This window comes from Pristiophorus japonicus, chromosome 13, assembly GCF_044704955.1.
Source record: "Pristiophorus japonicus isolate sPriJap1 chromosome 13, sPriJap1.hap1, whole genome shotgun sequence".
Classification (NCBI taxonomy): domain Eukaryota; kingdom Metazoa; phylum Chordata; class Chondrichthyes; family Pristiophoridae; genus Pristiophorus; species Pristiophorus japonicus.
In genome coordinates, this window is record NC_091989.1 from 84,733,058 (window position 1) to 84,759,683 (window position 26,626).

Below are 26,626 nucleotides of genomic sequence, written 5' to 3' on the forward strand. Positions count from 1 at the left end.
GTTCTGTTCTCACAGTGCCCGGTCACAAACTGATTTGCGCCCCATTAACGCCCCTCACCAGGTCACAAACGGGATGTGCAAAGTAGCCCAATTTCTCCCCCATAGAGTACAAAAGCCAGGAATGTATGGTAAATCTTTATAAATCACTGGTTACGTCTCAGCCACAGTATTGTGTCAAATTCTGGACTCCACACTTCAGGAAAGAAGTCAAGGCCTGGAAGAGGGTGCAGAGGGGGTTTACTAGAATGGTATAAGGGATGACACAATGCAGTTATGTGGCGAGATTGGAGAAGCTGGGGTTGTTCTCCTTACTCCTGGCTCAGTACTGCTCCTCTGGGCTAATCTACTGGGACATGAGATTCATTATAAGATGGAACTTAATTTTAATGGTGAGAAAGCTTGTATTTTTCACTTTTTGATGGATCTAAGAATTACAGTGAAAGGATATTTCACAATCTTTTTCAGCTGCTCCCGGAACTGGCTCTGAGTCACGGTGTAAATGCATGTGTTTGTGCAGGAACTGAGGAGCTGGAGCAGGTATCCGATGGTACCTGCGGCAGGTGAAGGGGTATAGGAATTGGACATGAATGCGATTCGCTGATATATGAAACATGTAACATAGGTCATCCATAAAACAATAAAACTGCCTGAGATAGTGAAGAGTAAAACAATGGATTTTCTGCGTTTGTCCATCTCTGGGTCACTGGGACTCTCCCCATCGCTGTCCTCCCGGAGTCTCCTGCGGGCTCTGCTCGCCAGCAAGATGTGTCTGACCGTCAGGGTGTTGAGGAGCAGAATCAAAAGGAACGGGACCAAAGGGGTTAGAAGCCGATGAAAAATCTCAAACGCTGCCCAGAAGATTGAAGAGTAATACTCTGGTTTTGTGATGCAAAACCATTCCAGGTTATTGAAGATGTACCGAGCTTCGAACTTGAAGAACCAGGGAGCACTTTCCAAACAGCTCAGCACAGTCACTGCTCCGACTACCACCGCCGCAGTTCTCCCAGTGCAATATTTCGTTTTCAGCTTCTGGCAACAAATGGCCACAAATCGATCAAAGGTGAAAGCGACTGTCAACCAGACAGAACTCACTGTGGCGACAAAAATGAACACCGTAACCAAACGACACACGGAAGTAATATCCAAAAAAGAGACTGGGAAATAAATAATGAGCCACCTCAGTATCACATCAGTGATGACAACCAGGAGGTCGGCCACTGCCATGGCCACCAGGTAACGAGTGACACATTTGGAAAGACCGCACTTTCCCTGAGACAGGATCACAATCGCCAGCAAGTTAACTGTGAAAACAAAACAAGGTCAAATCACTGGCTCAGCTCAAAGCATCAGTTTACCAGGATGTTCTGTTGAATTTTCAGTATCCACTATTCAAATCTGTCTTCTGATTCCATCAGTATTTTTGGCAGGGGACCGGTTCAAAAATAAAACTAATTGCTAATCAATTGTGAGAAATAAAAGCAACAACATCAATCTTAAAAACAAATTGAACAGGCATGATTTCTGGCCAAAAGACCAGGTGGAGAGTGAGGAGGGGAGGGGCCTGGTGTTAACCGATGGGTCAGGCGAGGGAAGAGGGCCTGGTGTTGATCGGGGTGGGGGAGGTGGGGGGGTGGATGGTCTAGTGTTAACCGGGGCGAGGCAGGGAGGGTGAGGGTGAGGGGGGAGTGGGAGGGGGGGGTGGTCTAGTGTTAACCGGAGCGAGGTGGGGAGGGGGAGGGTGAGGGGGAAGGGGGAGAGGGGGTGGTCTAGTGTTAACCGGGGCGAGGTGGGGAGGGGGTGAGTGGATAGTCTAGTGTTAATTGGGGCGAGGTGGGGAGGGTGAGGGGGGAGGGGGAGGGTGGATGGTCTACTGTTAACCGGGGCGAGGTGGGGAGGGTGAGGGTGAGGGGGGAGTGGGAGGGGGGGGTGGTCTAGTGTTAACCGGAGCGAGGTGGGGAGGGGGAGGGTGAGGGGGAAGGGGGAGAGGGGGTGGTCTAGTGTTAACCGGAGCCAGGTGGGGAGGGTGAGGGGGGAGGGGGAGAGGGGGTGGTCTAGTGTTAACCGGAGCCAGGTGGGGAGGGTGAGGGGGGAGGGGGTGAGTGGATGGTCTAGTGTTAATTGGGGCGAGGTGGGGAGGGGGAGGGTGGATGGTCTAGTGTTAATTGGGGCGAGGTGGGGAGGGTGAGGGGGGAGGGGGAGGGTGGATGGTCTACTGTTAACCGGGGCGAGGTGGGGAGGGTGACGGGGGAGGGGGAGGGCAAGGTGGAAGGGTTAAGGAGGAAAGCCTAGTGTTAACCAATGGAGAGGGGTGAGGGAGGAGGGCATGTTGTCAACCAGGGAGGAAGGGAAAGGAGGAGGCCAGGCTCTCGACCAGGGAAGAGGGAGCCAATGGATTAAATGCAACGATGTGCATTAATGCAACTCTTTCAAGTAAGCTAACAGCACAAGGAGGGAAGGAGGACCTTCTGTCACAGAGGTCCACATTTGGTATGCTATGTCCGGCAGTGTCATTAAAGTTAATAGATCTCATTTTGGGAGGAGAGTACATCAGAGATGTTCCATGACCAATCAACTGTATGTCATCTGCACATGCCTTTCCTGAGTTGCCGCTAGAGCAGGTTATTGGGGACTGGATCTGTGTGGGCCGGTTGGAGAGGTCTTGCTCCCGGCTTACTCTGATCTGTTGCTGGTGATGTTTACACACTGGGTGGGCAACTTACTGTCTGCAGACCCTGAAATGATAATCTTACAGTTTACCATTATGGGCTGTCTTGACGAAGAAGCATTGCAATCGTGAGGCTGCTCCTCCACAATCCCTACCTTCATCTGCCTTTTGTCAATGCACTGGAGGAATGGAGAACATAAGAACATAAAAAATAGGAACAGGAGTAGGCCATTCAGCCCCTCGAGCCTGCTCCACCATTTAATATGATCATGGCTGATCCAATCATGGACTCAGCTCCACTTACCTGCCCGCTCCCCATAACCCGTTATTCCATTATCGGTTGAGAAACTGTCTATCTCTGTCTTAAATCTATTCAATGTCCCGGCTTCCACAGCTCTGTGAGGCAGCGAAGTCCACAGATTTATAAGCCTCAGAGAAGAAATTCCTCCTCATCTCAGTTTTAAATGGGCGGCCCCTCATTCTAAGATTATGCCCCCTGGTTCTAGTCTCCCCTATCAGTGGAAACATCCTCTCTGCATCCACCTTGTCAAGCCCCCTCATAATCTTAAACGTTTCTATAAGATCACCTCTCATTCTTCCGAATTCCAATGAGTAGAGGCCCAATCTCCTCAACCTTTCCTCATAAGTCAACCCCTACATCTCCAGAATCAACCTAATGAACCTTCTCTGAACTGCCTCCAAAGCAAGTATATCCTTTTGTAAATATGGAAGCCATAATGCACTCTATGAACACTTCCTCAAGGCTCCCCTGACCAATTTAATTTGTCCAATCAATTTTGAGGTTAAAATCGCCCATGATTATTGCTGTTCCCTTTTTACAAGCCCCCACTATTTCCTGGTTTATACTCCGCCCAACAGAGTTGCTACTGTTAGGGGGCCTATAGATTATGCCCACCAGTGACTTTTTCCCCTTATTATTCCTTATCTCCACCCAAACTTTTTCAACACCCTGATTATTTGAGCCAATATCGTTTCTCACTATTGCAGTGATTCCATCCTTTATCAATAGAGCTACCCCACCTCCTTTTCCTTTCTGTCTGTCCTTCCGGATTGTCAAATACCCCTGAATATTTAATTCCCAGTCCTGGTCACCTTGCAACCACATCTCTGTAATGGCTATCAGATCATACGCATTTGTATCTATTTGTGCCGTCAACTCATCTGTTTTGTTGTGAATGCTACGTGCATTTAAACAAGTGCATTTAAAAATTTTTTTACCCTTTTTCCCTGCTTATTTCTTCTCTCCTTCAAACTCACTTTCTTTATTTTTGCTTTCTAATTCCAGCTTTACTCCCCTCCCTACTGAATCTATTTTTAGGTTCCCACCCCCCTGCCAAGCTAATTTAAACCCTCCCCAACAGCACTAGCAAACCGCCCCGCGAGGATATTGGTCCTGGCTCTGTTGAGGTGCAATCCGTATGGCTTGTACAGGTCCCATCTCCCCCAGAAACGGTCCCAATGCCTCAGGAAACTAAAGCCCTCCCGCCTGCACTCTCTCTCCAGCTACATATTCATCTGCTCTATCCTCCTATTTCTTTACTCACTAGCTCATGGCACTGGGAATAATCCGGAGATTACTACCTTTGAGGTCCTGCTTTTTAATCTCTCTCCTAGCTCCCTAAACTCTGCCTGCAGGACCTCATCCCTCTTTCTACCTATGTCATTGGTCCTGATATGGACTACGACCACTACGACCTCTCCCCCCAGAATGCCAAGAACAGAGATGCTGCAAAGATTACCAGAGTCAGGGACATGCTGCAGACTCAGCTGGATCTCCTCAGAGATATTCAGCACCTACTTGCCACCAAAGTCTTCTGCAGAATACAATCCAGACATGGCCCTGTGTCTCTCGAGTGCATTGTGGCGGCTCCGATACTTGGAGCAGTTGTATCTGATCTCATCCCTATTCGGGAGGAACTGCTCATAGGCAAGAGACCCTTAACGCACACCCACCCATAACTTTTCTTGTCTCTCAGGAATTCCCTGTGTGCTGTTCCACTCTACATGGAGGGATTTCCTCTAATATCTACTGGTTCAAACTCCACTTCCTCACCCTTTTCTTCCATCAGGACATATTCTGGTGGAGCATTGTACTATCTGGCTTGGGCAAGTGGATCAGTGGAAGACTCTCTACTTGACTATCTTTCCCCGCACCACTGGAGTGCTGGGGTGGAAACTGTTGGACAGTGTGGTAGCCTCCAATCACCAACACAGCCACTTCACCAAGGCCTGGCTGCCCACCCTTTCTGGGTCCAGAACAAAACCAACATTGACACATCCGAATCGTCATTGTTGTGTTACCTGAGGGAGCGCTCCTTTATTTTTGATTGCATTTTACCCCTACAATGCTATTCCTTGGTCATTCAGTGTGCTGTGCGAGCAGTTTGGAGGACATTCTGGGCCTGGCAAAAGCCACCCCTTCCAGGATGTGCAAGGTTGCTGGAAATGGTCTTGCTTCCTGCTTGCACAAGGCTGGGATTGAACTTGGGCCGTGAGATTTGGTACCACCCTATTTGGGGGAGGTAACAATAGCGAGGCGGGAATAGGTGAGCATGGCACAGATGTCCCAGCCGGCGATCTATATTCAGGTTGCTGCCCCCGAGGGGATTCCTCGCTGAGGTGAGCAGGGCGCAAAGCCAAGCGGTGTTCGCAGCAGAACATGGTGGGACACGCAGCACTGGCGGGTAGACAGGGCCCTCCCCTTCATTAAAGGGGGGGAGCTATGCTGCCGACTCTGCGGGTGGTAAACGAGGCCATCCCCGGACCACCAGGGAGCAGTGGCAGCAGCCTGGCACAGAAGCAGAGTGTCGGGCTGCAAGATGACCGCACGATCGAGCAACAAGAAGGCCGTGACTAGTAAGTCGGCCATTTTTTTTTCCTGCTGCTCCTCCCCTTTAATTTTCACCCCATGAGCGGCGTAAAGCCGACTGCGTGCCTACAACAGCTTCAGGGGGCCCTGCTGAATATTCACTCCGGGGCGAAAACCGGTCACTGTACATGGTGACGACGTCGCCGTCACAGCGGAGTGAGGCGCTCTCGGTTACCGCCACTGCTAAACTCCCGCGCAGGTCGATAGTGGCGCCACGCCCGAACAAAGAGTCGCTTGCACCACGTTAGCGCCCACCGAGGGTGCTAACAGGAGGCTCAAACGCCCCGATGTTGGGATTTTAGTCCTTTATGGTTCAGGCCCACATTGGTCAGTGAGTCGCCCCAATGTGATGAGAATTATTGATGAAACAAAAAAGCAAACTTTCAAATAATATTGTCGCACTCTTACACTAGTTTCTTCTCACGTAACTTTCTTTTTAATCCAGCTGCAGTTGTGCTCATTTATTCCATTGAATATTCTTTCAAACAATGACTTGTTTTTAGATAACACCTTTAACATAGAGAAATCTTCCAAAGCAAGATTAAAAAACAGACACTGGGCCAAGGTAGGAGATAATAAGAGGGGCGATCAAAAGTTTGGTCAAAGAGGTGGGTTTTAATGAAGAAATAGCAAGGTCGGGGTGGGGAGTGAGGTGGTGTCGGGTTAGGGAGTGAATTCCAGAGTTTGAAGCTTAGGTACTGTCAATGGTGGAGTGAAGGTACGGGGTGTACAGTGGCCAGCATCAGAGGAATGAAGAGATCAGAGGGGGTTGTAGGGCTGGAGGAGTTTACAAAGATAAGGAGGGGTGAGGCGAATGAAGGATTTAAACAGGAGAATGATCATTTTAAATTGGAGACATTGGGGGACCTGGAGCTAATGAAGGTAATTTATTACAGGGTGATGGGTGAGACGGATTTTGTCCGAAATAGGATATAGACGGCAGAGATTTAGACGTGATGAGGTTTATGGAGGATGGAGGATGGGAGGCTGGCCAGGAGAGCATTGGAAGCATGGATGATGGTTTCAGCTGAAGATGGGCTGAGTTAGGGCTTGAGACCGGTGATGTTATGGGGGTAAAGGCAAGTGATTATTGTGATGGAGGATATGGGGTCAGATTTTCAACTCAAGGTCAATTAGGATGCTGGGCATTGGTTACATAGAAACATAGAAACATAGAAAATAGGTGCAGGATTAGGCCATTTGGCCCTTTGAGCCTGCACCACCATTCAATAAGATCATAGCTGATCATTCCCTCAGTACCCCTTTCCTGCTTTCTCTCCATACCACTTGATCCTCTTAGCCGTAAGGGCCATATCTAACTCCCTCTTGAATATATTCAATGAACTGGCATCAACAACTCTCTGCAGCAGGGAATTCCACAGGTTAACAACTCTCTAAGTGAAGAAGTTTCTCCTCATCTCAGTCTTAAATGGCCTACCCCTTAGCCTAAGACTGTGTCCCCTGGTTCTGGGCTTCCCCAACATCGGGAACATTCTACCCGCATCTAACCTGTCCCGTCCCGTTTCAATCTTATCTGCTTCTATGAGATCCTCACTCATCCTTCGAAACACCAATGTATAAAGGCCCAGTTGATCCAGTCTCTCCTCATATGTCAGTCCTGCCATCCCGGGAATCAGTCTGGTGAACCTTAGCTGCACTCCCTCAATAGCAAGAATGTCCTTCCTCAGATTAGGAGACCAAAACTGAGCACAGTATTCCAGGTGAGGCCTCACCAAGGCCCTGTACAACTGCAGTAAGACCTCCCTGCTCCTATACTCAAATCCCCAAGCTATGAAGGCCAACATACCATTTGCCTTATTCACCGTCTGCTGTACCAGTATGGCAACTTTCAATGACTGATGAACCATGACACCCAGGTCTCATTGCACCTCCCCTTTTCCTAATCTGCCGCCATTCAGATAATATTCTGTCTTCGCGTTTTTGCCCCCAAAGTGGATAACCTCACATTTATCCACATTATACTGCATCTGCCATGCACTTGCCCACTCACCTAACCTGTCCAAGTCAGCCTGCAGCCTCCTAGTGTCCCCCTCACAGCTCACACTGCCACCCAGTTTAGTGTCATCTGCAAACTTGGAGATATTACACTTAATTCCTTCATCCAAATCATTGATGTATATTGTAAAGAGCTGGGGTCCCAGCACTGAGCCCTGCGGCACTCCACTAGTCACTGCCTGTCATTCTGAAAAGGATCCGTTTATCCCGACTCTCTGCTTCCTGTCTGCCAACCAGTTCTTTAACCACGTCAGTATATTACCTCCAATACCATGTGCTTTGATTTTGCACACCAATCTCTTGTCTGGGGCTTTGTCAAAAGTCTTTTGAAATTCCAAATACACCACATCTACTGGTTCTCCCTTGTCCATTCTACTAGTTACATCCTCAAAAAATTCCAGAAGATTTGCCAAGCATGATTTCCCCTTCATAAATCCATGCTGACTTAGACCGATCCTGTCACTGCTTTCCAAATGCGCTGCTATTTCAATCCTTAATAATTGATTCCAACATTTTCCCCACGACTGATATCAGGCTAACTGCTCTATAATTACCCGCTTTCTCTCTCCCTCCCTTTTTAAAAAGTGGTGTTACATTAGCTACCCTCCAGTCCATAGGAACTGATCCGGAGTCGATAGACTGTTGGAAAGTGATCACCAATCCATCCACTATTTCTAGGGCCACTTCCTTAAGTACTCTGGGATGCAGACTATCAGGTCCCGGGGATTTATCAGCCTTCAACCCTATCAATTTCCAAAACACAATTTCCCACCTAATAAGGATATCCTTCAGTTCAGCCTTCTTGCTAGACCCACGGTCCATTTGTACTTCCGGACGGTTATTTGTATCTTCCTTCATGAAGACAGAACCAAAGTATTTGTTCAATTGGTCTGCCATTTCATTGTTCCCCATTGTAAATTCACCTGAATCCGACTACAAGGGACCGACGTTTGTCTTTACTAAGCTTTTTCTCTTCACATATCTATAGAAGCTTTTGCAGTCAGTTTTTATGTTCCTGGCAAGCTTCTTCTCGTATTCTATTTTCCCCCTCTTAATTAAACCCTTTGTCCTCCTCAGCTGAATTCTAAATTTCTCCCAGTCCTCAGGTTTGTTGCTTTTTCTGGCCAATTTATATGCCTCTTCCTTGGATTTAACACTATCCTTAATTTGCCTTGTTGGCCACGGTTGAGCCGCCTTCTCCGTTTTATTTTTACTCCAGACAGGGATGTACAATTGCTGAAGTTCATCCATGTGGTCTTTAAATGTTTGCCATTGCCTATCCACCGTCAACCCTTTAGGTATCATTTGCCAGTCTATTCTAGCCAATTCACGCCTCAAACCATCGAAGTTACCTTTCCTTAAGTTCAGGAACCTAGTTTCTGAATTAATTATGTCACTCTCCATCTTAATAAAGAATTCTACCATGTTATGGTCACTCTTCCTCAAGGGGCCTCGCACAACATGATTGCTAATTAGTCCTTTCTCGTTACATCTCACCAGTCTAGGATGGCCAGCTCCCTAGTTGGTTCCTCGAAATATTGGTCTAGATAACCATATCTAATACCCTCCAGGAAATCCTCCTCCACCACATTGCTACCCGTTTGGTTAGCCCAATCAATATGTAGATTAAAGTCGCCCATGATAACTTCTGTACCTTTATTGCATGCATCCCTAATTTCTTGTTTGATGCTGTCCCCAACCTTACTACTATTGTTTGGTGGTCTGTACACAACTCCCACTAGCGTTTTCTGCCCCTTGGTATTCCGTATCTCCACCCATACCGATTCCACATCATCCAAGCTAATGTCCTTTCTTACTATTGCATTACTTTCCTCTTTAGCCAGCAATGCCATCCCACCTCCTTTTCCTTTCTGTCTATCCTTCCTAAATGTTGAATATCCCTGGATGTTGAGTTCCCAGCCTTGGTCACCCTGGAGCCATGTCTCCGTGAATGGCGGCAGATTAGGAAAATGGGGAGGTGCAACGAGACCTGAGTGTCATGGTTCATCAGTCATTGAAGGTTGGCATGCAGGTACAGCAGGCGGTGAAGAAGGCAAATGGTATGGTGGCCTTCATAGCTAGGGGATTTGAGTATAGGAGCAGGGAGGCCTTACTGCTGTTGTACAGGGCCTTAGTGAAGCCTCACCTGGAATATTGTGTTCAGTTTTGATCTCCTAATCTGAGGAAGGACGTTCTTGCTATTGAGGGAGTGCAGCGAAGGTTCACCAGACTAATTCCAGGGATGGCTGGACTGTCATATGAGGAGCGACTGGATCGACTGGGCCTTTATTCACTGGAGTTTAAAAGGATGAGAGGAGATCTCATAGAAATGTATAAAATTCTGACAGGAATGGACAGGTTAGATGCGGGAAGAATGTTCCTGATATTGGGGGAGTCCAGAACTAGGAAACATAGTCTTAGGATAAGGGGTATGCCATTTACGACTGAGTTGAGGAGAAACTTCTTCACTCAGAGAGTTGTTAACCTGTGGAATTCCCTGCTGCAGAGAGTTGTTGACGCCAGTTCATTGGATATATTCAAGAGGGAGTTAGATATGGCCCTTACGGTTAAAGTGATCAAGGGGTATGGAGAGAAAGCAGGAAAGGGGTACTGAGGGAATGATCAGCCATGATCTTATTGAATGGCAGTGCAGGCTCGAAGGGCCAAATGGCCTACTCCTGCACCTATTTTCTATGTTTCTATGATTCTATGCCAATTACATCATACCCGTTAATTGCTATCTGCACAGTTAATGTGTCCACCTTATTCCGAATACTCCTCGCATTGAGGCACAGAGCCTCCAGGCTTGTCTTTCTAACACACTTTGCCCCTTTGGAATTTTGGTGTAATGTGGCCGTTTTTGCGTTTTGCCTTAGGTTTCTCTGCCCTCCACTTTTACTTTTCTTCTTTCTATCTTTTGCTTCTGCCCCCATTCTACTTCCCTCTGTCTCCCTGCATAGGTTCCCATCCCCGTGGCATATTAGTTTAACTCCTCCCCAACAGCACTAGCAAACATTCCCCCTCCGACATTGGTTCCGGTCCTGCCCAGGTGCAGACCGTCCGGTTTGTACTGGTCCTACCTACCCAGAACCGGTTCCGATGGCCCAGGAATTTGAATCCCTCCCTTGTGAACCACTCCTCAAGCCACATATTCATCTGAGCTATCCTGCGATTCCTACTCTGACTAGCACGTGGCACTGGTAGTAATCCTGAGATTACTACTTTTTAATTTAGCTCCTAGCTTCCTAAATTCATCTCATAGTACCTCATTCCATTTTTTACCTCTATTGTTGGTACCTATATGCACCACAACAACTGGCTGTTCACCCTCCCTTTTCAGAATGCCCTGCACCTGCTCCGAGACATCCTTGACCCTTGCACCAGGGAGGCAACATAACATCCTGGAGTCTCGGTTGCGGCCGCAGCATCAGGCAACGGTCAGAGTGTGGGATCAATGCGGTCGCCCATTTAAAACGAAAATGAGGAAGAATTTCTTCTCTCAGAAAGTCGTGAATCTTTGGAATTCTCTGCATCAGAGAGCAGTAGAAGCTGGGTCTTTGAATATATTTAAGGTGGAGATAGACAGATTTTTGAAAGATAACGAAGTCAAAGCTTAAGGGGAAAGGGCAGGTAAGTGGAGTTGAGGCCAGGATCAGATCAGCCGTGATCTTATTAAATGGCGGAGCAGGCTCGAGGGGCCGTATGGCCTACTCCTGATTCTATTTCTTATGTTCTTATGAAATGGGTGTCAAAATTGCAGAGTCTGTAATAGGGGCTGGAGAAGACGGCTTCAGTCATCAATAAATATAAACTTTTTCTTGATATGTTGAAAGTTGGAAACCTAAGCATACAATGCTCGCAATCTACATATTATGTAGAGGGAAATGTACGCGATGACTATCGCCTGACATTGCCTGGAATACACAGGTCTTTACCTGATTTAGAAGGGGCTCCTTTGAATTGTGAAAGTCCATTAAAGATGGTTATCAAGGCTCAAACATAAAAAATAGGCGAGGTAATAGGGAGCGAGCAGTGCCAAGGAACCTACTCCTGCAAACAGCCATCACTTTGAGGGAGGAGGGAATAACCTTGGCAGGAAATAGGTTTACATTTTCTGCTTTTTTGGAGTTTCATGACCATTCATCCCCATGTCCCATTCTGCATCCAATTCACAAATGCAAACACTGAAATGTATCGACGATAAAGTTTGACACTTAATTTTCAGCTTTAACTTATTCATGTGTGTGGCGCTCCTTTGTCAGGGACGGGACTCGGACCCAAGCAGGGACTGGTAGAAGGGCAGGTCAAAGCATCTGAGAGAGGGAAGAAACAAAAGAGAGGAGAATTTCACAGAACAGGACAGAGACGGGCGAAGGCATGGTGAACAGTAGTGGAGGGTGGAAGGTGAGATTCAAAAGCTAAGGATCAGGGACTTTAAACAAGTATTTCAAATCAATGCATGGAGGATGGGGAGTCAGTAGATCTCAGTAATGGCAGGGGTGGTAGATGAATGGAACTTAGTATGGGAAGAAAGAAATTGCATTTAAATATCGCCTTTCAGGACCATGGGACATCTTATAGCACTTCTCAGCCAGATCTGGATCTCGGTCACAAAACAGAAAGATCATTTGATCCACCCTTCGTTCCAACATCAAGAAACATCCCATCATGTCTCCACACGGTCTTCAATAGTTTCTCACATGTTTCAGGGTTTCTGTTTCGGTATTCAGACAAAGTCCAGTCTTTACTTTGATCACTTTCTGTGATAAATCTTCCTGACATCTGATCTAAATTTGTTGATATCCAGTTTGAACCTGTGCCCCCTTGACCCACGACCATGGCGTGGTTTGAAGTATTGCTCAATATGTACCAGTTAATACATTCTTCAGTCATTCCTTTCAAGATTAAAACGTTTTTCCAGTTGTCTATTGGCTATTCGCTAAACTGGCTCATTATTTTACTCGGGATCAGAACTCAATCTAGTGCTCGGTTTGAGCACTGCTCGCACCCATTTTGATTCTAATGTTGTCAATACATAATTCAACATTCTATTTATGTTGGTGAATATTGCTCCACAGTGATTCGACAAACTGACCACAGAGTCCTCTAGTTTCTCCAGTCTCTCTAAGTAACTGAAGTCCCTCATCCCTTGTACAATTCTAGTAAACCTCCTCTTCACCCTCTCCAAGGCCTCGACAACCTTGCTAAATTGCAGTATCCAGAATTGGCCATAATGCTGCACCTGAGGCCTAACCGGTGTTTTATAAAGGTTAATGTAGAAATATGCAGGCTATGGCAACATAAGATGGGAAGACCTGAGAATAAGGTTAAGGTGCCTTGAACATAGAAATGAATTACCAATTGAAACTGAACTTTAGTCAATCCTTCCTTAGCATAGCCAGTAACAATTATAAACTAATCATGGAAAATAAAGTTTAGAATAAACTAATCATCAGGACAGACAAATGTGTAAGCAAAGAGATGGGACAAATTAGAGAATAGTATGTACCAGGAGGGGAAACCCCACCAAGGCAGTGAGAACCTAGAACCCACCCTCGAGAGAAGCTGGACCTTAAGCAGGGAGCTTAAAGCAGGACACGAGAGAAGCCGGACCTTAAGCTAGGAGCTTAAAGCAAGACACCAGTGGCAGAGATTGATCACCTCTGTTAACGGGTAATATAAGCACAAGTAGTGAGGCTTATGTGCTATTTTATACATTGTTTGTACTTTAATTCTAATTTGAGAAATAAAGTTTATTTGGCTTAAACGTAACATTTGTCAACGACTTTCTTTCAATACTCGAAGTCCCACCAAATTGTTGCGACTGTAGTAACTAAATACCCACCGAGTAAACTGTCTACAAACCTACAGTGAGTTTTGGGCAACAAACTGGCGACCCAGATGGGACTGTGAATTTAAAGAGTATTGGAAGAAAGAAAGTCAGTATTTGAACTGGTCAGGGACCAGGACTAAGGACAGTCAGTATGGAGACACAAAGGGAAAAAAAATAAGGAAATTACCTCCCATGATTGGGAAGAGCAGTTTAACCGAGTAATGATTCAGAAATTTCAGTTGGATGTCGACAATGTCCATGTTATGGCCAACTGAAAGTACAGGCCAAAAAATTTTAGAAACTACTTTAACAGGCGCCAGTAAAACCCTAAAAGGTAAAAATTACAAATATGTACAAATGGGAGCCTGGTATCACGAGTTACGGAATGAACGAACCCAACTCCAGGAGCAAACGCGCGAATTGGAAAGGGTCAAAAGGGAAATAGAGGAATTAAGGAGAGAAAATACCCAACTCAAGTACGAAAAATAATTACGGCTAGTCTGCGAACCATAGATTCAAGTGTATTTGCGACTAATAGGTGAAAGAAAGAATTGAGGGCATCGGGATTGGCCCAAGATCGCCTGGCAACCGGATGCCAGGACTTGAAGTTAGCCCTTAGATAATGCAGCAGTTTCACCAAAGGGAGAAGTATGATAAATCAGACCATACTCCCTGCCATAAAGAAATTGATAAATTAAAAGCACAATTATCCTCCCACAGAGGAATGATTTGCCTTTTCTCTGACCAAGGGGGTTCCGAAATTAACTATGCTGATTTGGCTGAGGCAGCCTATGAGTATGAACATGACCCAGAATTAGAGGAATAGAGAAAGCCCCCACCTTATGCCCCTGACCCCCCAGCATGTCAGGCCACCATGAATCCCATGATAACTACTAGGGGTGGGGGTATCAAGGGTGACGTACCCGTACGTTACTCCACCCCCTTGAATGTTTCCCAACTAAGTAAAATTTCCAAAGGTATTTCTAAATATGAAGGGGAAAAATAGTTTTGAATTACGGAAAGCATCAGTCAAACAGGCCTCTTAGACCCACGGATTAGATGAAGCAGAACAAAGGAAATTGGTAACTTTGTGTCTGGGACCGGTTATTTTTGGGGCCATGCCGCAAACACAAAGTATGGGAGGAGGAACCTTGGCGGAATTGTGGATCGCTATACAGGATGTTCAGGGGTCAACAGTAAGGACCCTGTTATGGAATTGGCTAACTTTAGACAGTCCCTGGAACAACACCCCTGTACCTATGCAGAGCGATTATGGGTATTTTACTGTGCGGTAATGGGTCACCGGGCTAGGGAGCATAGAGCTCCAAGACAAATCCACAGAAAAGGGGTCTCAAGGTGGCCAGGATAATTCAGATGCTCATGGAGCAAGTTGAGCGTTTGGAAAAAGAGAAACACGATTCAAAAACATAGAAACATAGAAAATAGGTGCAGGAGCAGGCCATTCGGCCCTTCGAGCCTGCACCGCCATTCAATATGATCATGGCTGATCATGCAACTTTAGTACCCCCACTCCCACTTTCTCTCCATACCCCCTGATCACCTTAGCCATAAGGGCCACATCTAACTCACTTTTGAAAATATCCAACGAACTGGACTCCACAACTTTCTGTGGTAGAGAATTCCACAGGTTCACCACTCTCTGGATGAAAAAGTTTCTTGTCATCTCGGTCCTATATGGCTTACATTTTATCCTTAGACTGTGACCCCTGGTTCTGTACTTCCCCAACATCGGGAACATTCTTCCTGCATCTAAACTGTCCAGTCCCATCATAATTTTATATGTTTCTATGAGATCGCCTCTCCTTCATCTAAATTCCAGTGAGTATAAGCCTAGCCGATCCAGTCGTTCTTCATATATCAGTCCTGCCATCCCGGTAAACCTTCGCTGGACTCCCTTAATAGCAAGCATGTCCTTCCTCAGATTAGGAGACCAAAACTGCACACAATACTCAAAGCCCTGTACAACTGCAGTAAGACCTCCCTGCTCCTATACTCAAATCCTCTCGCTATGAAGGCCAATGTGCTATTTGCTTTCTTTACTGCCTGATGTACATGCCTGCCCACCTTCAGTGACTGATGTACCATGACACCCAGGTCTCTTTGCACCTAGCCTTTTACTATTCTGTCCCATTCAGATAATAATCTGCCTTCCTGTTTTTGCCACCAAAGTGGATAAACTCACATTTATCCACATTATGCTGCATCTGCCATGCATCTGCCAAGTCACCCTGCAGTCTCTTAGCATCCTCTTCACAACTCACACTGCCACCCAGCTTAGTGTCATCTGCGAACTTGGAGATATTACATTCAATTCCTTCATCCAAATCATTAATGTATATTGTAAATAGCGGGGTCCCAGCACTGAACCTTGCAGCACCCCACTAGTCACTGACTGCCATTCTGAAAAGGACCCGTTTATTCCCACTCTTTGCTTCCTGTCTGCCAACCAGTTCTCTATCCATGTCAATACATTACCCCCAATATCATGTTCCTTAATTTTGTACACTAATCTCTTATGTGGGACCTTTTCAAAAGCCTTTTGAAAGTCCAAATACACCACATCCATTGGTTCTCCCTTATCCACTCTACAAGTTACATCCTCAAAAACGCTAGAAGATTTGTCAAGCATGATTTCCCTTTCATAAATCCATGCTGACTTGGACTAATCCTGTCACTGCTTTCCAAATGCGCTGCTATTACATCTTTAATAATTGATTCCAGCATTTTCCCCACCACTGATGTCAGGCTAACCGATCTATAATTCCCATTTTCTCTCTCCCTCCTTTTTTAAAAAGTGGTGTTACATTCGCTACCCTCTAATCTATAGGTAGTGATCCAGAGTCCATGGAATTTTGGAAAATGACTACAAATGCATCTAATATTTCTAGGGCCACTTCCTTAAGTACTCTGGGATGCAGACTATCAGGCCCTGGAGATTTATCGGCCTTCAGTCCCATCAGTTTCCCTAACACCATTTCCTGACTAATGAGGATTTCCCTCAGTTCCTCCTTCCCGCTAGACCCTCGGTTCACTAGTATTTTCGGGAGGTTATCCGTGTCTTTCTTAGTGAAGACAGAACCAAAGTATTTATTCAATTGGTCTGCCATTTCTTTGTTCCCCATTATAAATTCACCTGCTTCTGACTGCAAGGGACCTACGTTTGTCTTCGCTAATCTTTTTCTCTTCATATGTTTATAGAAGTTTTTGCAGTCAGTTTTTATGTTCCGTGCAAGCTTACTCCCATATTCTATTTTCCCCCTCCTAATTAAACCCTTTGTCCTCCTCTGCTGAATTTAAAATTTCTCCCAGTCCTCAGGTTTGCTGCTTTTTCTGGCCAATTTATATACCTCTTCCTTGAATTTAACACTATCCCTAATTTCCCTTGTTAGCCACGGTTGAGCCACCTTTCCTGTTTTATTTTTATGCCAGAAAGTAGGGCAGGAGAGAGAGAGGCCGTCATGAACCGGCTGACAGAAGTTTTGAGCAATGAAAGGCAGGAGAGAAAAGCGCAGGAAGAAACGGCTAGAAACAAGATAGAGTATCTGCAATTTCAGGCCACCAAAAGTAGAAGGCAGTGTCAGGCTCAGCGAGAGGAAATAAATAGGAACTCAGAGAGAGCTGACAAGGCTGAGGGTCAGTTAAAAGATATAAAGGTGGCAGACAGGGGAGTTCTAAATCCAGTATATGAAGAGGCCAATCACGGGCCCTAAAATGAAAAAAATCAATAAGTTGACCCTAGCATTATCCGGGGCCAGGGATATGGCTTGTCTTATGACACCGGGGGTGAAAAGTCATGAAATGTCTCTGTAAGCCTGTCTGTGTAAAAACCTTTGATGTTTTCAGGGAGAATGTTTAAAGTTGTTTACCATTGTTATGTGTTTGTCAAATTTTAAAAATGCGGAAAAAAAGAAAGATAACTCTGCACCAGGCTTCAGAAAGCAACATCTTTTTGCAGAGTTGAATGTAAATATTTTGAGCATTTTAAAATTTTAAGAACATTTTTAAAGTTTTGAATTTGAGTAGATGTGTCCCTCAGTGACAGAAAAGGGATCAGAATTGATGAATGAATCCAGTGGAATGGCAGGAAAACCACAATAGAGTTTCTGTTTTTTTCTTCTAAGCAGGACTACTGATGGTGCAAGATTACCAAGAGGGGTTGTTTAATATGGAAGTGACTTCAAGGTGTTACCAAACTTGAACTTTTGCTGGAACAAAGGAGAAAAGCCCCAGTAATGTTCAAGAGTTTGAACTTCTTATCTGCAATGATGGATTTCAAATGTCGCAGCATGGTGACAAAATTGAACTTAAGACTGCTTTAAAAAAAAATGCCTGGAATGCATGATTTGGAATCATGTGTTATCTTCCACGATACTCGATAGCGAAGATAAAGTGCCTTTGTTTTTGTTTTGTTAAATCACAAAGGCTGGACATAGCTTATTGTGAAATTAAAGTTAACTAGCTAAATTGATACGAGTTGCTGCTCCAGCACTCGGGAAGGGAAATTTATCTTAAATTTAAGGGGATAATTCAATCTTATCTTTTGAAAAGGTCCAGTCAATGTGGTTCTATTTAAACTGTGTTTAAAAGGATATTTTTTTTTTTCGGTGGGGGGGGGGGGGGAGGGGAGGGGGTTGGGGTGTTCTTGCAGACTGGACTGCTCTCTGGAGTGACAATTTTTTAAGAAGGTTTATTAAGAGCTTATCAGCTGTCCAACTGTAAGAAACATAATCAGTAACCCACGGAAGAGCTTAAAACCAACGTGCTCATGTAAACACCAAGGGAAGATAGTGGTTCAGGTATTACAGACACCTACTACCCCCGAACCAACTACCCCACTTGCTACGACCTCACTTCCGGTTTGGGACTGCACCAAACACAAGCCAGGTCCAAGGGGAGGCGTTGTTATAAGACCGGCAAGAAAGGTTGTGTATGACAATGTACAGTGCAAAGTAGTACCCGTTGTGCTAAATATGTTAAATATGAAATTGTCCGACTGGTGTCCAAAGGAGCAGAAACAGATCTACGCGAATTTGGTGAAGGTGTTGCTCAAGCAAGAGGTAGGAGACAGTATCACAGAGGGAAAAATGAGAAGGAAGAGAGGATTAATAAACGATGTAGGCACCATATATGGCGTCAGTATGGCTACTGTGAATACCCTGGATATATAGCAAGTTTGAACGATAAGATTAAAACTTTGACTAATCAGATCAAGGGAGTCCTAAAGGATTTGAACGACAATCAGTGAACTCATCACAGGCAGGAAAGGAAGATGCTCAGACACAGGAAGGGATAGTAAGAGTTTTAGAAGGACATGCTCAAACCATCAATAAAATAATTTGGGTAACTAAGAGACAGGACAATATAACCCAAAGCCAAACGTTATGTAGTGTTTACGGGGACTGGGATTTGAATCAACTGAGAAAACTTGATGTTAGCTAACCAGGCAAAAGTAGCAACCTGGATAAACAATACCCAACTGTTTAGACTAGTCAGAAGCAAGGATTGTGATGATGGTCACATTAACAATTATGAACTGAGGAAACTTAGTAAAGTTTGATTCAACAAGGACTGCAAGGGCAGTAGCAGTAATAGCTCCTTGGGTCTAGTTATTGGTATACCGATTATGGTAGAGCAAGGAAAGATGGATTTGCTGGAGGTCCAGAATATAGGGAGAATACAGGGAGGAGTCTAGGTAAGGTATGACCATCTGTTGCCATATGCTGTATCACAGAACGATACCTTGGTCGGCACCAGACTTGATCAATGCGAACAAACAGAACAAGTGGTGATATGTTCATACAAAATCTATTCCACCAACACCGCCAGGTGTGGGTTCAAAGTAAACCCACCCGTAAATTGCACCATGATGATTGAAGCAACTACGAAATCAATCATAAGAACCAATTACCAAGGAAACGGGGCTTACCACATCACCACGAATGAAAAAACTTACCATTATGAGAATAGAGTATGCCCCATAAAAGATTCCACCTTCTGTCTACATCCCCAAATACCAATGAGACTGGGGAATGAAGAAATCATCAATATAGATAGAAGGCCAGCCGTGGAGATCAACATGAGCGTCAAACTAAAGGGACATCTGAGAGACTACTTTGCCAAATATGATAATGATATTGCGCTGGAAAAGGAACATTTGTTTAGGATCCACAGCCAGCCGGAATTAGTATATAAAACATAGAAACATGGAAACATAGAAAATAGGTGCAGGAGTAGGCCATTCGGCCCTTCAAGCCTGCACCGCCATTCAATGAGTTCATGGCTGAACATGCAACTTCAGTACCCTATTCCTGCTTTCTTGCCATACCCCTTGATCCCCCTAGTAGTAAGGACTTCATCTAACTCCTTTTTGAATATATTTAGTGAATTGGCCTCAACAACTTTCTGTGGTAGAGAATTCCACAGGTTCACCACTCTTTGGGTGAAGAAGTTCCTCCTCATCTCGGTCCTAAATGGCTTACCCCTTATCCTAAGACTGCGTCCCCTGGTTCTGGACTTCCCATACATTGGGAAAATTCTTCCTGCATCTAACATGTCTAACCCCGTCAGAATTTGAAACGTTTCTATGAGGTCCCCTCTCATTCTTCTGAACTCCAGTGAATACAAGCCCAGTTGATCCAGTCTTTCTTGATAGGTCAGTCCCGCCATCCCGGGAATCAGTCTGGTGAACCTTCGCTGCATTCCCTCAATAGCAAGAATGTCCTTCCTCAGGTTAGGAGACCAAAACTGTACACAATACTCCAGGTGTGGCCTCACCAAGGTCCTGTACAACTGCAGCAACACCTCCCTGCCCCTGTACTCAAATCCCCTCGCTATGAAGGCCAACATGCCATTTGCTTTCTTAACCGCCTGCTGTACCTGCATGCTAACCTTCAATGACTGATGTTCCATGACACCCAGGTCTCTTTGCACCTCCCCTTTTCCTAATCTGTCACCATTCAGATAATAGTCTGTCTCTCTGTTTTTACCACCAAAGTGGATTACCTCACATTTATCCACATTATACTTCATCTGCCATGCATTTGCCCACTCACCTAACCTATCCAAGTCACTCTGCAGCCTCATAGCATCCTCCTCGCAGCTCACACTGCAACCCAACTTAGTGTCATCCGCAAATTTGGAGATACTACATTTAATCCCATCGTCTAAATCATTAATGTACAGTGTAAATAGCTGGGGCCCCAGCACAGAACCTTGCGGTACCCCACTAGTCACTGCCTGCCATTCTGAAAAGTACCCATTTACTCCTACTCTTTGCTTCCTGTCTGACAACCAGTTCTCAATCCATGTCAGCACACTACCCCCAATCCGATATGCTTTAACTTTGCACATTAATCTCTTGTGTGGGACCTTGTCGAACGCCTTCTGAAAGTCCAAATATACCACATCAACTGGTTCTCCCTTGTCCACTCTACTGGAAACATCCTCAAAAAATTCCAGAAGATTTGTCAAGCATGACTTCCCTTTCACAAATCTATGCTGACTTGGACCTATCATGTCACCATTTTCCAAATGCGCTGCTATGACATTCTTAATAATTGATTCCATCATTTTACCCACTACCGATGTCAGGCTGACCGGTCTATAATTCCCTTTTATCTCTCTCCCTCCTTTTTTAAAAAGTGGGGTTACATTGGCTACCCTCCACTCCATAGGAACTGATCCAGAGTCAATGGAATGTTGGAAAATGACTGTCAATGCATCCACTATTTCCAAGGCCACCTCCTTAAGTACTCTGGGATGTAGTCCATCAGGCCCTGGGGATTTATCGGCCTTCAATCCCATCAATTTCCCCAACACAATTTCCCGACTAATAAGGATTTCCCTCAGTTCCTCCTCCTTACTAGACCCTCCGACCCCTTTTATATCCGGAAGGTTGTTTGTGTCCTCCTTAGTGAATACCGAACCAAAGTACTTGTTCAATTGATCTGCCATTTCTTTGTTCCCCGTTATGACTTCCCCTGATTCTGACTGCAGGGGACCAACGTTTGTCTTTACTAACCTTTTTCTCTTTACATATCTATAGAAACTTTTGCTTCTTAATGTACTCCATTTTCCTTGCCCTAATCAAACCCTTTGTCCTCCTCTGCTGAGTTCTAAATTTCTCCCGGTCCCCGGGTTCTCTGCTATTTCTGGCCAATTTGTATGCCACTTCCTTGGCTTTAATACTATCCCTGATTTCCCTTGATAGCCACGGTTGAGCCACCTTCCCTTTTTTATTTTTACGCCAGACAGGAATATACAATTGTTGTAGTTCATCCATGCGGTCTCTAAATGTCTGCCATTGCCCATCCACAGTCAACCCCTTAAGTATCATTCGCCAATCTATCCTAGCCAATTCACGCCTCATACCTTCAAAGTTAGCCTTCTTTAAGTTCCGGACCATGGTCTCTGAATTAACTGTTTCATTCTCCATCCTAATGCAGAATTCCACCATATTATGGTCACTCTTTCCCAAGGGGCCTCGCACAACGAGATTGCTAATTAATCCTCTCTCATTACACAACATCCAGTCTAAGATGGCCTCCCCCCTAGTTGGTTCCTCGACATATTGGTCTAAAAAAAACATCCCTTATGCACTCCAGGAAATCCTCCTCCACCGTGTTGCTTCCAGTTTGGCTAGCCCAATCTATGTGTATATTAAAGTCACCCATTATAACTGCTGTACCTTTATTGCATGCACCCCTGATTTCCTGTTTGATGCCCTCCCCAACATCACTACTACTGTTTGGAGGTCTGTACACAATTCCCACTAACGTTTTTTGCCCTTTGGTGTTCTGCAGCTCTACCCATTTAGATTCCACATCATCCAAGCTACTGTCCTTCCTAACTATTGCCTTAATCTCCTCCTTAACCAGCAATGCTACCCCACCTCCTTTTCCTTTTATTCTATCCTTCCTGAATGTTGAATACCCCTGGATGTTGAGTTCCCAGCCCTGATCATCCTGGAGCCACGTCTCCGTAATCCCAATCACATCATATTTGTTAACATCTATTTGCACAGTTAATTCATCCACCTTATTGCGGGTACTCCTTGCATTAAGACACAAAGCCTTCAGGCTTGTTTTTTTAACATTCTTTGTCCTTTTAGAATTTTGCTGTACAATGGCCCTTTTTGTTCTTTGCCTTGGGTTTCTCTGCCCTCCACTTTTCCTCATCTCCTTTCTGTCTTTTGCTTTTGCCTCCTTTTTGTTTCCCTCTGTCTCCCTGCATTGGTTCCCATCCCCCTGCCATATTAGTTTAACTCCTCCCCAACAGCACTAGCAAACACTCCCCCTAGGACATTGGTTCCGGTCCTGCCCAGGTGCAGACCGTCCGGTTTGTACTGATCCCACTTCCCCCAGAACCGGTTCCAATGCCCTAGGAATTTGAATCTCTCCCTGCTGCACCACTGCTCAAGCCACATATTCATCTGCGCTATCCTGCGATTCCTACTCTGACTAGCACGTGGCACTGGTAGCAATCCCGAGATTACTACTTTTGAGGTCCTACTTTTTAAGGTGGAACAAAATACCAAAGGAATAGAAAAAGACATAAAAAAATATTCCAGTAAACATCTGGTGAGACGACATATGGAATTGTGGAAACAGCATCAAGATCCATCCCTGGATCAGAGTATTCCCACACGTTACAGTGATCCTAATCATGGTGGTGTTCGTGCGCTTATGCCTCACATGGAGAAGAATGTTGAAACTAGAAAAGTGGCTGAAGCTGAGACTTGAGAATGTAGAGATTTATCAAGCTTTGCACAAATCAAGACAAGAGAAGCCTTATGATGACATGAACGGGTGATCATGATAATCTTCGATTTAACATGATCATAGGGAGGAATGTAGAAATATGCAGGCTATGGCAACATAAGATGGGAAGACCCAAGAGTAAGGTTAAGGTGCCTTGAACATAGAAATGAATTACCAATTGAAACTGAAGTTTAGTCAATCCTTCCTTAGCATAGCCAATAACAATTATAAACTAATCATGGAAAATAAAGTTCAGAATTAACTAATTATCAGGGCAGACGAATGTGTAATCAAAGAGATGGGATAGACTATAGAATAGTATAAACCAGGAGGGGAAACCCCACCTTGGCAGCGAGAACCTAGGACCCATCCTCGAGAGAAGCTGGACCTTAAGCTGGGAGCTTAAAGCAGGACATCAGTGGCGGAGATTGATCACCTCTGTGAGGCCTATGTGCTATTTTATACATTGTTTGTACTTTAATTCTACTTTGGGAAATAAAGTTTATTTGGCTTAAACGTAACATTTGTCGATAATTTTCTTTCAATACTCAAAGTCCCACCAAATTGTTGCGACTGTGGTGACTAAATACCCACCGAGTAAACTATCTGCAAACCTACAGTGAGTCTTGGGCAACAGTTTAGCACAACTTTGTTACTTATTTACTCTATTTCTCGATTAATAAAGCCAATGATCCCGTGTGCCGTTTTAACAGCCTAACAGCCTTCTCAACTTGCCCTGCCATCTCCAATGACTTATGTACACACAGTCCCATGTCTCTCTGTTCCAGCACCCCTTTTAAAATTGGATAATTTGGTCATATTGTCTGTCCTCATTCTTTCTACCCAAATGAATCACATCACAATTCTCTGTATTACATGTAATCTGCCATGTGTCTGCCCATTTTACCAATCTGAGTTCCGTTACTATCCCCTCATTGTTCACAACATTTCCGAATTTTGTTTCACCTACAAACTACGAAATTATTCCCTGTAATTATGCCCAAGTCCAGGTCATTAATATATATCAAAAGGAGCAGTGGTCCTAGTATCGCCCTCTGGGCGACATCACTTCTCTCCTGTCTGAAAAACAACCATTCACCACTACTCTCTGCTTTCTGTCCCTTAGCCAATGTTATATCCACGCTGCAATTGCCCTTTAATTCCATGTGCTTCAATTTGCTAACAAGTCTATTATGTGGTACTTTACCAACCACCTTTTGAAAATCCATATACACATCAACAACATTTTCCTAAGCAACCCTCTCCACTACTTCATCACACAACTCAATCAAGATTGTTTTCTTCCTACTTGCAATGCTTTACACTTACTACATTTCATCGCTCATTGGTGGGCCCACAACATAGCTTGTCCAGAAATCTCCTCTCAGACTCAGGGGCTCTTCCCCATCTACAATCCTCTCAATGACCTGCTAAAGCAGGAAGAGGAAAGTGGAGCAACACATCCCATCCAGTGTCCCACAGTGGGATTCCACAAGCTTTATACTTAACATGAAAATCACATTGAAGAAATAAAGTCACCAAAGAGGCGACCGGGTAATAAAGATATCAGACACGGTGTCACATTATCAGACCCCCAGATATAAAACAATCCAAAGTTAAAGACATTATTGGCAAGAATTTCCACTACGTTGCGTTGGTTTTTTCAACACAATTCGCCTCAATTCGGCCAAACCTGTGCAAAAGATCCTGGAGTTGTATTAAGCGATCTTTTGCGCTAGTTTAAAAAACATTGCGTTAGAAGCTGCCCCTACACACAAAACTGGCCATGTCCCCAGAGCTAATTAATCACCGGGGCGAGTTTCCACTAATTGCACCTAAAAGGAGGCTCTTGAAATTAAGCTGTTTTTTCGGTGCAAGAACACTAGGCATGTTTTGAAAACTTTTAATTATCTTTTAAAAATTAATAAGAAACTGACTACTGTACACCAATGTAACGAGTAAATTATTTTGTATATATTTTTAAGTCATTTTCAGTTATTTAAAATCGGATTACTCACAGGTGGTGGGACTAGACAGTCTGATTAGAAATGCTTATTTTTTGCGATTAACCCATTTTCAGATGTATTGATAAAACTGGACCAAGTTACCACTCGTAATACAACAACAACAATTTATATTTATATAGCACCTTTAATGTAGTAAAACGTCCCAAGCCGCAATATATCAAAGAATATCTTTTGAGCAATTTTTTAAAAAAAGGACATTCTAAAACACTGCCCAATTGCGCTTCTTCACAGCAGATTTTACATTCGGAGATGCTCAAATATGTTTGAACGGAAACTTGAAAAACAAAAACACTTGCCAAAACTAGCGCAAGTTTGAGCACAATTTGCACCTGGATTGGCGATTGTGCTCCACGCGGAAACACTTGGCCAATTACAAAGTGATGGAGGTTTTAGTAACTTACTCGGCACTCCGATGGCCCCTAGCACAGGGCAGTAAATGACCTCGACATCAGCGAGTGTTGGTAACACATTGAACGGATATTTCATGCTCAATTTCAAGCAATGACTCCAACTTCAACTGAGACTGTGAGCATCTAAAGGAACCCTTATACATACAAAATAAACCCTCCAGGGACACAATTAGGTTAGATGATCATTGATGTTACTTACAGTCATTTGAACAAACAGATCTGAGGGAGACAAGCAGTATTTAGAATAAGGATTAGTTCAGAAATAGGAGGGATCAGACAGGGGGGAATTGCGAGAGAGACTGAGACGGGGTGGAGTGCATGTATGTAAATGCATGGAGTGTGGGCAACAAGCTGCAGGCACAAGTAGCCACATTGGATTATGATATAGTGGAGACCTGGTGTAAACAAAGGGAGAATGACCACTAAATATTCCTGCCTACAATGTATTTAGGAAAGATAGGGAAAGAAAAAAGAATTGTGGATAGCAGTATTGATCAAAAACACTTGCAGTACTAGGAAGGGATGATGTACTTGAACGTTCAAAGACTGGGGGCTAGAAATTCTGTTGCGCCCCGTTTGGGGCGATAACTTTTGAAAAGTGAGCAATGTATAATCCTTTTTCCATCCTGGGAACTTCAGCTTTAGTAAATCAAGCGCTGCCATTTCTCTTAGAGCACGAAAATGAGTGAGAAGGCGGTAGTGGCGAGGCATCAGAGGCTCCTTCCCTCGCTTAAAGTGAAGGACCAATGCTGGTTGGCAACATTCTTCTTCTTGCGTCTGTGGGGCCAGGGGACGTACATGGCTGCCATAACAGCCCCCATCACTCTCAGAGAGTGGAGGGCTGAGACATTGCGCAGCAATGAGTCATCAGAAACAATCAGAAGGCACCAGACTGCTGCCAGTAATAACGTTTGACCTAACTGACTAACACTCCTTTAACTATCGCTCCCCAAGCAGCCGGCCGAGGTGACCACGTCTCCTGCAGCTGCCGTTGTTGATGCCCGGC

The 26,626-nt window shown here is 44.7% G+C and overlaps 1 protein-coding gene across 1 annotated transcript; it reads right to left on the reverse strand.

Annotated features, from left to right (window-relative positions):
* Positions 1-408: 408 nt before the first annotated feature.
* LOC139278139 (probable G-protein coupled receptor 139) lies at positions 409-25,696 on the reverse strand. The gene is made up of 2 exons (XM_070896795.1): positions 25,612-25,696; positions 409-1,301 (listed from the first exon to the last, which is right to left on the reverse strand). The coding sequence occupies exons 1-2, from the start codon at positions 25,694-25,696 to the stop codon at positions 409-411; spliced, it is 978 nt and encodes a 325-aa protein (XP_070752896.1).
* Positions 25,697-26,626: the final 930 nt, after the last annotated feature.